Raw genomic sequence first — 13,500 nt, 5'->3', positions numbered from 1 at the left:
CGAGCAGACAGGATCGGCATCGGTCTGTTTTGTTTGGTGGTTGCCTTGTGCTGAGCAAGCATCAAATAATGCATCGGTGGTCTGTTGTAGATTTCAATTGTTTCTAACTTCACGAACAAACTGCGAGTATCAGCAGTTCACAGCTCTGTATATACGTATAGCATCTATATAGATGTATACATATATGTGCAACCCTTATCCCCGGAACATTTTTCCCCGAATATCTAAAGCACGTGTTCGGACCCCCAATTGGGAATGATAACAAAAATAAAAACACAGATATTAATTCATAAATCACGCAATATGCCAACGTCCGTAGATTTTTTTGTATATATATGCTTTTATTTTTGCACGTCTAAATATTATTTATCGAATTCTAGATTTAAAACAGTTCGGTATATATTTATATTTATTGCCCAATCATTGTAGAACGTGCGCTATTTTTTTTATTATATCAATTAGTATTGATGTATCTATGCGTTCGGGATTTGCCATATTTAATCGAATTTAATGTATGAATGGAGAGACATTTACTGGTGAAGTGACCTGTGCAACATCAGTTACTCTAACATGTCGATTAATCACTCGTCAATCAACCTCAGCCTACCGACCCAACTCAATTCTATAATAATTTTGTGCTTAGTATCGACTGGACTGTCGTCATCTTACAACTATTATTATTATGATCTGACTACTAATTTAAATACAATTGTATAGTGTATTCACCAATAATTACAATCAAATGAAATACATTAATTTGCAATCAACAGTGAAGAATTTCTGAAAAATATTAAATAAAATAATTATTTAACATACATAATAACAAATACAGCAATAAGCTGCACTTTTATTATTAAGGAAGATACAAGTATTTTGATGATAGCAAATCGACTTAACAATATTTTAAGGAAATTTAACTATAATCATATTATTGTTTCATAATCACTACTGAATATTTCTTTTCTCAAACAACATGTTTTTGATCATATATTCAAGGTCGGGGTCCGTTAATTTTGGGGGCCCCAGGCTAACACTGTTTGAGTGCCCTCAACTGACAAACTGACACTATTTGTGAACCCTCGAAAAACAAAGTTTGGGGACCACCTTATTAACCTAAGTTTGGGTTAGTTTATTTTTTTGACCACGAAGTGGGCCCGTTTTATTGGCATTATGCTGTAAACCATAAAAATCATGCCTCTAGACAATTTTTAGTTTTGTATATAATAAATATCATTCATTGTATTCGACAAATTGATTATTATATAATAAAATAGAACGTTGAAGTGCTTTCTAAATTATCATTTCTGTGAATTATTAATACTTTTACCAAATTATGGTATGAAAACACATTCTATATGTATATGATAAGCTTTATTGCTTCAATAAAATATTCATAATTTTTAAAATTTATAAAGTTGTTGCATTTTATCGATAGGATTACTTTATTTAATTTATAGAGTTCCAAATAACAAATAAAAATAAATATAATTAATTATATATACGCTAGTATATAGATAATATCATTAATATTAATAAATTTAGAAAATATTAAATTAGCGAGGATTGCATTAAATAACAGCCTTTTATGAAAAAAGAATTTTTTATCTTTATTTTTATAATTCTATGAATAAAAATGCATATAAAGTATGTAAAATATGCCGTTGAAATAGTTAAGAAAAACTATCTCTGTTTCTTAGAATAACGTTAACAATATGATACACTAGGAGTCCTAAATGGAAACGGCAGATGAAGCAATCAAAATAAATAGTGGAAGGTAGCAAGACGGGCTTAAACGTGACGCAAATGTCAAGCTACAAATTCCATGACAACAGCTAAACAGGTTAGCGACTGAAATGTTTGAAACCACCTAATATCTAAGATTTAATTAAGTATTTTCGTTTTATAACTTTGAGAAAAAATTTCATAAATGTATATATAATATTGTATACAAAAACTCATCAATAAAAATATTTAATTTTATTAATGGTTATCGTTAATTTATGTTTTGAAAATAGGAGTTAGGAAATTAGAAATAATCTTGGGATTTGATGTTCCCTACTGCTTTGTTATTTCTTGTTGAGTGAATAAGCATAGATTTTCTTAAAAACTGGTACCACGCATTTTCTTTCTATTATAGTATAAAGTGATGGATTTATATTAAACTTTTGGTTATCCTGACTACATTTTAAGACTGAAAGCAATAGCTATGTCATTTGTAATTTCTGCTTCTTCATTCGATGATCTTTATTATGAATCTATATACCTTTTAACCGTCCGTTGCTTGTTATACTGACGTGAGTAACGTTTGAAAAACTCCGTTAAATGTAATGCTTGTAATTAATTTATATAATTGCTTAGTTTGAGGAATAATAAAGCATATTACCTTCTAACCATGTTTATTTTATAAAAATGTAAAAAAAATATCTTCATCTTCACTTCCATCGTTTGTTTCTGATTATCTTTGTCTGATTCAATTACTATTTTTTGTAAAATCTCTGTATCCGGTTCATTTCTGCATCAAAAACTTTTTTCATCGTCTGTCATTTTGAAGAAGGTATATAGGTCAGGTTGTCCTAGCTTTACAGTTTGGATAGGTTATATCCACGAGCATCTCATAGACGCCGCGTGAGTAACGGTTGGTTAATGCTTTTCTCTTTTATAACTACTTTAAGACAACTTGGTAGTATTCATTTAATTGAGAAAGTCCTCAATAATTAATTATACTAATAATTTATACTAATTATACTTTATGTTAGATATTTGAGCTTTTCAACATAATATTTCAGAACATGAATAAAATCGAATGATTTTAATATCATCTGTTTGTTCTTAATAAAAATCATTCCATGAAATTACATCAAGATTTCATTTAGCGCGCTTGTGCGCGACAAATACTTAAGAGAATAGCGTTATAAAGTCTCATGAACATATAGTATACATGTAAATTTAGAGCTTTCTTTAGCGTTATATCGAATCATTGCTAATCGATGAAACGATCAAATAATACGTTTATTATTTTTGTATATTCTCAATAATATACATTCTCAATAACTTAATTGTTATGTGTTATGAAATTATAAATGTAGGCGTCTGTATGATTATTTTAGCCTCATTTCATTCCGCCTGTTTTGCGGTAATTGTGAAAAAGAAAAGAATAACGAACTAAATCGGAAACTGAATTGGAACTTTATTTATTTTGTGCAGTGCGGATTCAGATGCAAAATAAATTTCTTTGAATAGCTGGGAGCTGGAAAAATAAATGCGTGTTTACATGTTTGCCCGTGGACGTCGAGTACTACATCTTGCCTGTCAGTTGCAGAGAATACGATGTTAGGCAGTCGTTAATGCGTTCTGTGCAGCAATTGTTTTGGAACTTCTCAAATGGAAAATATAAATAATAATGACCTAGATTGCATTTAGAAACGTAAGAACAAAATATTAATTTTAAAATCTGTTATATTGATAATAAAAAATGGAAAGAAAATTGAATGAATAAAAGAGTGCTTCAATTACAATTAATATATAAGGTTTTAGTAATTTATGAAAGTAAAAACTATGCACAAATAAAAAACTTAATATAAAATACTAAAAGTTGAATTGAGTTGATTTCGTTTTTCACGAAAATTTGAATGTGCTTTTATTATTTTTTTTCGTAAAATACATGGTATTTGACACAGTTTATGCATTGTTCTTGGTAAAGTTAACATATGAATATATAATGAATATGTATAAAGCAAGTCCGAAATTGTTAGTTTCGCGTCACCTCTAGGCCTGCCGAAGCCCTGGTTTTCCCGGTGGAACACTTCACTATAGCAGTTGCCCAAAGCTAATTTGTAAATTGATTTCGCTACCGTAAGCGTCAACAATTTCAAACTGAATGGCTTACTAGTAATCATTGCCCGTAATCTACACTTCATGGAAATGGGATCAATACTAATATACATATTGTATCAATATTCTTACGTATTACTTTTATAGTATCTAAGTGAACCATACTCAAGAATAAAATAAAAATTATTCAAATATATTACAATAACATTTATTGAAATAAACATAATTTTTTTAACAAATATATTAATAAGAAAAATAATCATACATTAGTCGGGTCTTGGTTATATTTGTTCATATGTGATTGTTACAATAAATATTATTAATTTTGAATTAATAAATCATACAAAGTACATGAATAATAAATAAATTTAAAAAAAAGTTTTTCCAATCATTATTAAAACATTTTTTTTTAAATTATTAAAACTAAAAAGTTTGTACAGATAAAGCAAGAATATTAACACTATTGAAAATAACTATTAAAAATAGGTATATTTTAATCATAAACAATATTGTTATTATTTTTTTTTACAAGAACTTGTTATAGACCTTTTTCTCTTTCTATGATACTACATTACTAGTTATTGATTTACTTTTTAAAGGAATATTTCCAGCTCAAACAAACTTTATCAAAATTGATTTTACTATTAGTAACATCAATTTTGTACACTCACTCTCTCAAACCAAAGATTGTATAATGCCAAAAATTAATATAATTTTATAAATACATGAATAATAAAATATTATTGAATAATTATATTATGTCTTTCCTTTATAAATTATTTATCTGTCTGGCGTTTTTCAAATTTGAACCCTATTTTCAACATATCTTCATTTTCATTGTCCATCCTCATAATATTACACTGAGAAACCATTATCTTTAATATTCAATAAATTTCTAATATTCTCTTTATCGACATTTTCAAAACCTTTATTTGATATTATTTTCTAATTCTAGTATAACTTTTGGCCATATTTTGTACAAAGTTTATTTAAACATTTCTAACTGACTTCGTTCTATGTTTTTAAGGTTGTAATTTTTCCAAAAAGTCTGTCATTTCCGATTTGTGTTCTAAATCAATTAAATTGCTTGTCTGACGAAGATAACAAACTTTAAATGATGCTATTACTCCCAATTCCAATGGTCGAATCAGCGAAGTTGTATTAGCTGGAAGAAACACAATTCTGACGTATTTCTGTCAACGTGTAGGATGAGCAACGTGTAGGATTAGCATGTCCCGGCGTATTGTATAACAACTAAAGAGTTTTTTCTTTATAACTGTTTTGTGGCAAAAACGTTTTACTTCAGAAATAAATAATGGTTAACAAACCAATCTCTTACCTTTTGATAAACCACGCATTTTTTTTTAAGTATAATAAGGTTTATCTGTAGGTTTAATAATCTAATATAGATATTTTAAAATGTTACATTGATTTTTCTTGTATGAAATACCTAGTTGTTTAAAATATAATATGAAGGTCTACTTTAATATATTTCTTGACTTAATAAGATTATTTTGTATATATGGTAATTTTTTTTTAACTATGTGTTATTTGTCATATGAATTTTTGTATTAGATGATATAAATTTATTTTGGACGAACGACCATATTGTGCGATTAAATATATAGAAAATTCATCAATATTTCATAAAACAATTGGATTTATTTGTATTTAGAAATGATCAACCGAATATTGTACATTGTTGAAAATAGAAACAAGTTATTGATGTGCATGTATATTGTAAATACATTTAATAAAGATGAATGAAATAAAATATAGCAAATAATATAATTGTAGGGCGGAAAAACCTCGGTCGATAGACCTTTGACCAGCATGTTAATATTTTTTTTTGTTAATTTATGTTAGAATTCATTTACTTATTTTGAGAGTTATTTGTATTATTTAGTTGTTATTATTATCATTTATTTATTTATAGAATGTATTTTTTTCTTGTATTTTCCAGTCTGGCCAAAAAATTATAGAATTGTAACTGTGCGCATATTGTTATTATTTTTTAACATACCGTTTGCTACCGTTTACAAAAACAAATACAGTTCGTAATTAAAATTTGCCAGAAATTAATTTCAATATCCGGTTGATAAATCAATGCGGCAAATGAAACTTGCAAAATGCGTACGAATAAATAAACAAAACATAAAAAATAATAATGCACGAAGAATAAACTTTTGGGCTGTTTTATGAAATATGTGATTTATCTTTGTGTGTTTGTATGTTTCAGATGGCTTGTTGTCATACACTGTCTCTCAGGGATTAAAACGGGGCCCCGAAATGGATTTGTCAGATCGGACGTACGACGGACGGGAAAAAGACGGAATACTTTCGGAGGGTTTAGGGCAATTGGTGGATGGACAGAAAGGCCAGGACAATTTCAGGCTAGACACAGGGCACGGCAAAGGTGAGCAAGGAATTTACATTTATATTACATAGTGATGGTTGAAGTGGGGGTTGCGGAGGACCGTGTGTTCCCCGACCGCCCAATTTCATTTTATAAAACTATTTGTTCCGGGCGACACTTGTATGACCTAATGGTGCCTTTGTTTTATTTCCTTGCTCGCCCTTTCGTTTCGTTCCCTCAATATTCTTTTTTTTTTTTAGTTTTTTCTTGTTTTCGTTTTATTGCGAAAATTCCGATTTCAGATTAAATTCATTACATGCAATACATGCACCGTGCGAACACAAGGTACGCTTTATTCTGTATAATAACAGGATAAACCTGCGATGAAAGTAACAATGCTCTCATAAATATTCAAGAAACATGATCCTATTAAAGAATAACATTATACAAATTCAATTTATTACATTCTTTTTAGTAAGAAACAAATTATTTATTTATTTACTTTTGTTTATATTTTCTTAATAATTAGTTTTTGTCATAAATATTATAAAAAATATATACCGAAAGTTTGCGCCGATTTTTCACAAAAATTAAAAATAAAAACTTTTATATATTTAATTATTGATACCGTCCTTCATCTTTCACACAAAAAAACTTTAGTTGGTTTTTTAAATCGACTAAAAATAAATGGAATTTCGAAAGACCCACATTTATGGAAGTCGGGAAGTGAATACTACGAATACTATTGGTAAACAAATACAACTCTGTCCGACTCCAACAACTTTTTTTGAGTAGTAAAAGAAATAACGGTTTATGTAAATAAGCTTCAAAAACGTTCGTCGCTAGTTGTTTTTGATATTTTTGCCAATGCCCGGACAACCAATAAGTCCAATCATAAAAAAGAAGTTTTTTCATCCAGTATATTTTAGTATTGTTAAAGAAAATAAAATACAGTTATTACTTCTTAGTGATAAATGGAATTAGTAATATTTAACTACATGAAAAATAGTTATTACTTAATTACTACCAATTTATTACAAATTATATATGTTCAAATCGTGCATTTTATTTTAGATTTTAATAAATCCTCGTATATTCACATAAAATAAATATAAAATTACACTTTAATATTTGTTTTATATAATATTTCAATTAAATAAAATAAAAAATGCAATAAGTGATATTTATGACATTTATACCAATTGCGATATTCAACCAAACAACTTCATTACCATAAGAAACTGTATACAAACTACATGATTATACACCTGTAATAAATTTCCATTTGAGAAATATTTCTTTAAATAACTATATTTTTTCTTAAAATTATTGTCAGTTATTATACGGTCGTCGAACGTAATAACAGGAATATTTAAGATTTTATTACGTTTTCGCAGCCGTCTATTTAATATTTCAATTTTAAATATTGCGGTACGTTGCATTTGCGATTGTGTAAATATTGACTTTAATTTGATTAAAGTAGGTTTATTTTTACTAAGCATAATGTTGCATATTTATGTTTAGAAAACATTCAGTTTAGATTTATATCTAAGTATCTTTAAATATCTATTTTACATACAAAAAAATCAGTATTATTGTTCAAGAATAGATTACGAAAGTGCGAGTAATCTGTTCACCCAATTCTGGACTAATCGAGGACTTGTATAAAAATATTTTGTTTACTTATTTTTTAGTTTTCAAACAGAAATATATTAAATTTTGGACTGACGGAATTCGCACTATGTCCGTATATTTAGTATTTTAAACATGAATTGTATAGTTCAATTATTTTTTTTTTCAATGTTAATTGTAATAATATTGAACTATATTCTAGTATATTTGGAAATGTTTCTAAATGTGAAATAAAATTTACGTAATTTTGCGATAGTAAATTATGCTGGAATAGGACTACTTTATTTGCCAAATGAGGCATTTGGCTTTAATTTCGTCGTTCAAATGATCCAATGTTAATGGATTATATTGGTGTGTTATTGGCTTTCTATTTACCAAACAGTCGATGAAAAATTTTACATGAAAACCCCAATAAACAGTAGTTCTACAAATAATCAAGATGCCACATATAAAATATAAATTTAATATGTCTGTATTTTTCTGTAATTCTTTAACTTTTTAACCTGACATAATTAAAATATTAGCAACTAAGATGCTAATTACATTATTATGAAAACAATCTTAGCAAAAAGATCATTTTTAAAAACATATTAGGTAATAGAGATATTTTTTATCTAATTATTTATTTATATATTTATTATATAGAATATTATATTTTGATAACAACATTATTTTAAATATAAACACTAAAAAAGTAAATGAATATTGATATTACGCTAATTTAGAGTGAAAAACAAGTGTACTTGAACAAGCAAAACATTTGTATTTCATGGATTTTGTTGGTGTCATCAGACCGGTACATAATGTTAGTGCAGTTTTTTGTTACTTGAAAAGTTTCACCTTAAGACCTTAATAGCTTCTACGACATAATAAAAAACAGGGCCCGAGTTGAAGTGTTTGTGTGGGTGGGTGTGTGTGTGTTGTAGAGAATGAGTAGACCGAGGGTTGAAACTTCTCTTCCTTCTGTATAGATTTTTTTTGCACGCCAATCTAAAACGTTAGTTTCGCAGCAGACCACGCTATTTAACACCCAACTACTTAAAGAGATGCAACGGCAATGCTAATATTATCTTAATATAAAGAAAGCTCAAAGTGCACGGGGAAAAAACGCATCACGTATTTATGAAGCTTCATCTAGGGACATCGTTTTACTATTCCTAGACTCTCTTGGAAGATTGTCCTAATTATTAAACTAACATGAGATAAAAATCCCAAAAGCTTCGTATCCAACATAATCTTATTTAGATTTACTAAATTAACAACATCAAACATTCCATATTTATTAAAATATATTTGCATTTTCTAAGTCTTAATTTTGGCCAAAGTCTCATTATATATTCGATTACTATTCAGTTAATTTGCATATTTAATTATTATATAAAATTCATTTAAATTTGATTAATTTGATAATAATGGAAGTTAAGCAATTAAGCAGTGTATTATAATTATGTTTTGGATTGGTGATCATTGATCATTTTTATAATAAACGTGATCAAAGGACTATGAAAGTACTGGCATATTTATGTCACTATTTGAATTATAAAGAGACGTGAAACAGACCTAAATACTTGTTAGTACATTAATGTAATATTTATATTGTATACAAAAGGAATAAGACAGTGGTCGGCAAACCAGGGTAAATAAGCGAAACTAAAATTATATGTATCCATAATAAAATATTGGAATTCACCCCTCCTGTTAGAATCTATATTTTCATATAAAATATTGGAAATCATATTGGGGAAATTCCAGGTTAATTTAATATTTACAATTTTAATCTTTACAAGAAAATATATCTCATAATGTAAAATTTGATTAATCGAAGTTAAACATTGTATTTTGTAACTATTGGTGACATATGATCTTTAGCCAATTTGGGTTAAGTATAATGTACAATAGATCATACATCTAGTAGAATAGATACGAATTTTCGGAGTAATGCAAGTACAAACAATATATATATAGACAATATAGATTTGTATGTAAAGAAAACCTTAAATTCTCTTTCAAAAATATATATCTGTTATACATTTTAAAAATTGTTGATAATCATCAACATAATTATATAATTCAATATAAACCGGTTTGAAAAATGAACTAAAATTTTATTGAGGAAAATAAAAATAAATTTAATAAAAATTATATACAAAATTATTTTTTTATACATAAATATTATTTTCCGATACATTTTTTAAGTATGTAATAAACTTTAGTTATTTTGAATTTGTATGAAAAAAAAAGAAGGGATGAAAGTCGAAGGGATTTGGGAAACGTTGTTTATATATTTGAGTACTCCTGTTGCCGATTGAGCTTGAGATAGATGAGCGCTTGGAGTGGTTATAAGGCTTGAGAAGTTTGTTACACAAACAGGAATTACATCCCATTTAAGAGGGTGCTTCTATTGGAATAATCGTTAGTATTCTCCACTTGATTGATTTAGACTTTATTAGATCTCATTGAGCCTGATTCAATTGTGTGCACACGTTCACTCTTGTTCGACAGTCAATCAAAGACATTTCAATCAAATACATTATTAAACACAAAGTAATATTGAAATATATAATTCTAACTTAATCTACAATCAACTTATTAATCTTATTGAACTATGGTTTCTTATATAATACGGTATATTTATTCGACTAGAAATTCTGTAATGTGTCATTATATAAAATATTTGTATATTATGAATTTGATTCAATTTATTATATTTAAATTTACTGGATATTTCAAGCGTATTGTGCGTATAATATAAGGAACGACGAAAAATATTACTTTTACATATATACCTTGATTAACGAATATAATGCGTTTTACGAAATTACTACGTTTTCAGATGTAAAAATGCTCTCTTTTGTAGATAATCTATAGAAAAAAGCAAAATCACATTTTAAACTAATATATTAAAAAGTTGCTGCGTTTTCTCTTTCATTTAGCATTTGCGTATACCGCGTTATTGCATTTAACACTGATCACTTAACAATTCTTCCTAAATGAAGATTATTTTCAATAATACAAATATAGCTTTTTAAATTTTACAACATTTCTAATTTCATTTAAGCATCTTTGTAAATATTTGGTTGTTAACATTTTTGCATTCAATAAATATTTAACACCTTTATCGATATTTTTTAAACCAATTGTACAAATCTGGATAACTAAATTTCTTGCATTCAAATACAATTTCTTAGTGACTTCTTCCAAAAACTATCAACTCAACTATTCAACAAATTTTCTGGAAGTGAGAAGATATAAATTCGTAATTCTTATAAATCTGTTGAAATATTAATAAAGAACTAAACTAATAATACTTGATTTGATATACATTTATTAAAAGTAAACTTTTTGCTTATAAAACATCAATTGTATAGAATAATTAATTTGAAGTTAAATAACGTATTATTATTGTGTTGAATTTGATAAATTACTTTTTTGCGGTTAAAATACCAATAATAACGTACACAAAACAAAGCATCCAACTGTGTACCTCTTGAAACCCTTTCGAATACCCTCAGGGATACACACAACATATTGTTATATGACATACATGATTGAAAGCAGATTTTTCAAAGGTTTATTTTTTTTTTCGCTTTTGAAAGCAATTAACGAAGCTAATTCATCATCTTCTCGCCCATGACATTTCCAATAATTAAAACATTAGGAGACTCCAGTTAGGGCCTTTCGTCCTATACATACATCATTTACTTGTACACGGCCGTGCTTTCATTTACATAGCCGTAATTCAGTATATTTTCTGTCGCACTACATTATGAATGCTAATTGAATATACCACGAAATGCACAGTTTTATTTTCTATTTGTATTCCTGATCTAAATTTGATTATCCTTAAATTATTAATAAAAAAAATATATTCGACGAATCATAATGTTATACATATTTTATTACGAATAATAACAATAGTTTATTTCATACATATAAAAAAACATTTATGAAATTGAATACAAATATTAAATATTGTATAGTTATTATTAGATGGAAACTACCTGAGCGAATTTTTATGATTTATTTTTCTTGTTTTCTCGGGAAAAACATAAATCGCATTATTTTTTGAGTAAAATATGATAATGTATTCTACGGCAGAAAATAAATATAAAAATACAAATAATATGTATTGAAAATGATGTAGCAGGCTCACAATTTGAAACTTCTCCGCTTCTCGTCACTCGTTATGGGAAACATCGCTCGTTAAGCGAGTCATTTTTACAATTTATTTTGCTCGTTAATTGAGGTTACACTGTATATAGTTTTCCATTATTTCTTTATTGGTTATTTATTGAGGAATCCTTTATATTTAATTTATTATGTATAAATTTAGTAATAAATATAAAATGTATATATTATCAGATCTCATGTTTTGGAACATTTCATCAAATTATTAATGCTTGGTCTTGTATTAAATTATTTTATTCGCGAGTAATGTGCAATGTGCGTGTCCGAACTAATGAAAATATTCTATGGCAAAGAGGGGAATATATAGATTTCCGCAATTATTTTCGTCCTCCCCGTGCAATATTGCCTATATTATAAAATGTAGAAAATTACACATCGTAAGCGAAACCATAAATTTCAAATATATTTAAATTATTTCATTACTATGTAGTAGTCGAGGTTAAATAAAAATCGTATACTTATTTCATACGGAATTATTATAGCAATCTTGGTCAGCTAGCTTTGAATTAGATATTAATTTTGAGTTAAAATTTAATATTTCTACTTGTAAAATATTTATTTATATTTTACAAGAATTCTGTTTTATTATTTTTGATAATAAATATATCTATTTTAATCGATTTTAATAATAATGGAAAAACTTCAAAGAGACGACATAAATTATTATGATGATGTAAAGCGACATAATTTAATAATATTTATTGCAAGAGTCAAAAAGAAAATTAAACATTTTCATTGAATGTCTAAATTAAGCATAGAAAAAGTGACTATAGTATCTGCCTGAAGTTTCAGATTTGTCAAAATAGTTTTTGTAGTGAACAGGTAAAATTTTGTAATAATTGTTAGTTTTTTACCTACTGACAATTTGTTTATGGTTAATTATTACGGTCGTCATTGCAGAAACTTCCCAAAATGTCTATATTAGAACAGTTACGGAGAAATTAATTCCCGTGATAATAAAAAATGGCCTATTAGTAGAAAAAACCAGCAAGATAATGATGAATCATATTACAGTGTTGATAATGAGGAAGTTGTTTGCACTGGTACTGAAAATGGGTGGAATATATGAATGATTTTTAACAACCATTGACGCGATTCAATCATTACAACACAAAGAGTCCCCGTCCAGTATTGATAAACTCATTGCGGCCGTACATATAGAATGGGACGAAATAACTGCGGAAAAACTAGACAATGTTTTCATTATATTGCAGAAGTGGAATTGATAATGTAAAGGATGCAACAGTTACAAGCTTCCTCACATGAGCAAGGACAAACTGCGTTTGCAGGGAACTTGAGCTTTTATAGATACTAATTTGTTAAATGTTACTCATAAGTGTTAATTTTTAAACGTTTTCCATTTTATGTTATAATTTAGTTGTGAAGATAAACGTTATATATCTTTTTATGAAATTGGACAATTTTATGAATATTGGAACATATAAAATTCCTAAATCGGACACTTAATTTGGATGATTATATAAATAATGTTT

General features: G+C 27.2%; 1 protein-coding gene across 3 annotated transcripts in view; it reads left to right on the top strand.

Moving 5' to 3' along the window:
* The window catches only part of LOC108560458 (discoidin domain-containing receptor 2), a 150,347-nt gene that overhangs the window by 117,054 nt on the left and 19,793 nt on the right, over nt 1–13,500 (top strand). For all 3 annotated transcript variants that reach the window (XM_017918014.1, XM_017918012.1, XM_017918013.1), the window contains exon 6: nt 6,071–6,247. In XM_017918014.1, coding sequence (XP_017773503.1) covers nt 6,071–6,247 — 177 coding nt within the window. The remainder of the gene's footprint in view (nt 1–6,070; nt 6,248–13,500) is intronic.

This window comes from Nicrophorus vespilloides, unplaced genomic scaffold (assembly GCF_001412225.1).
Source record: "Nicrophorus vespilloides isolate i.1.1-1 unplaced genomic scaffold, Nicve_v1.0, whole genome shotgun sequence".
In the NCBI taxonomy this organism is placed as follows: Eukaryota; Metazoa; Arthropoda; class Insecta; order Coleoptera; family Silphidae; genus Nicrophorus; species Nicrophorus vespilloides.
Note: the sequence above shows the minus strand (reverse complement) of the source record. Positions and strands in the feature narration are given on the sequence as shown.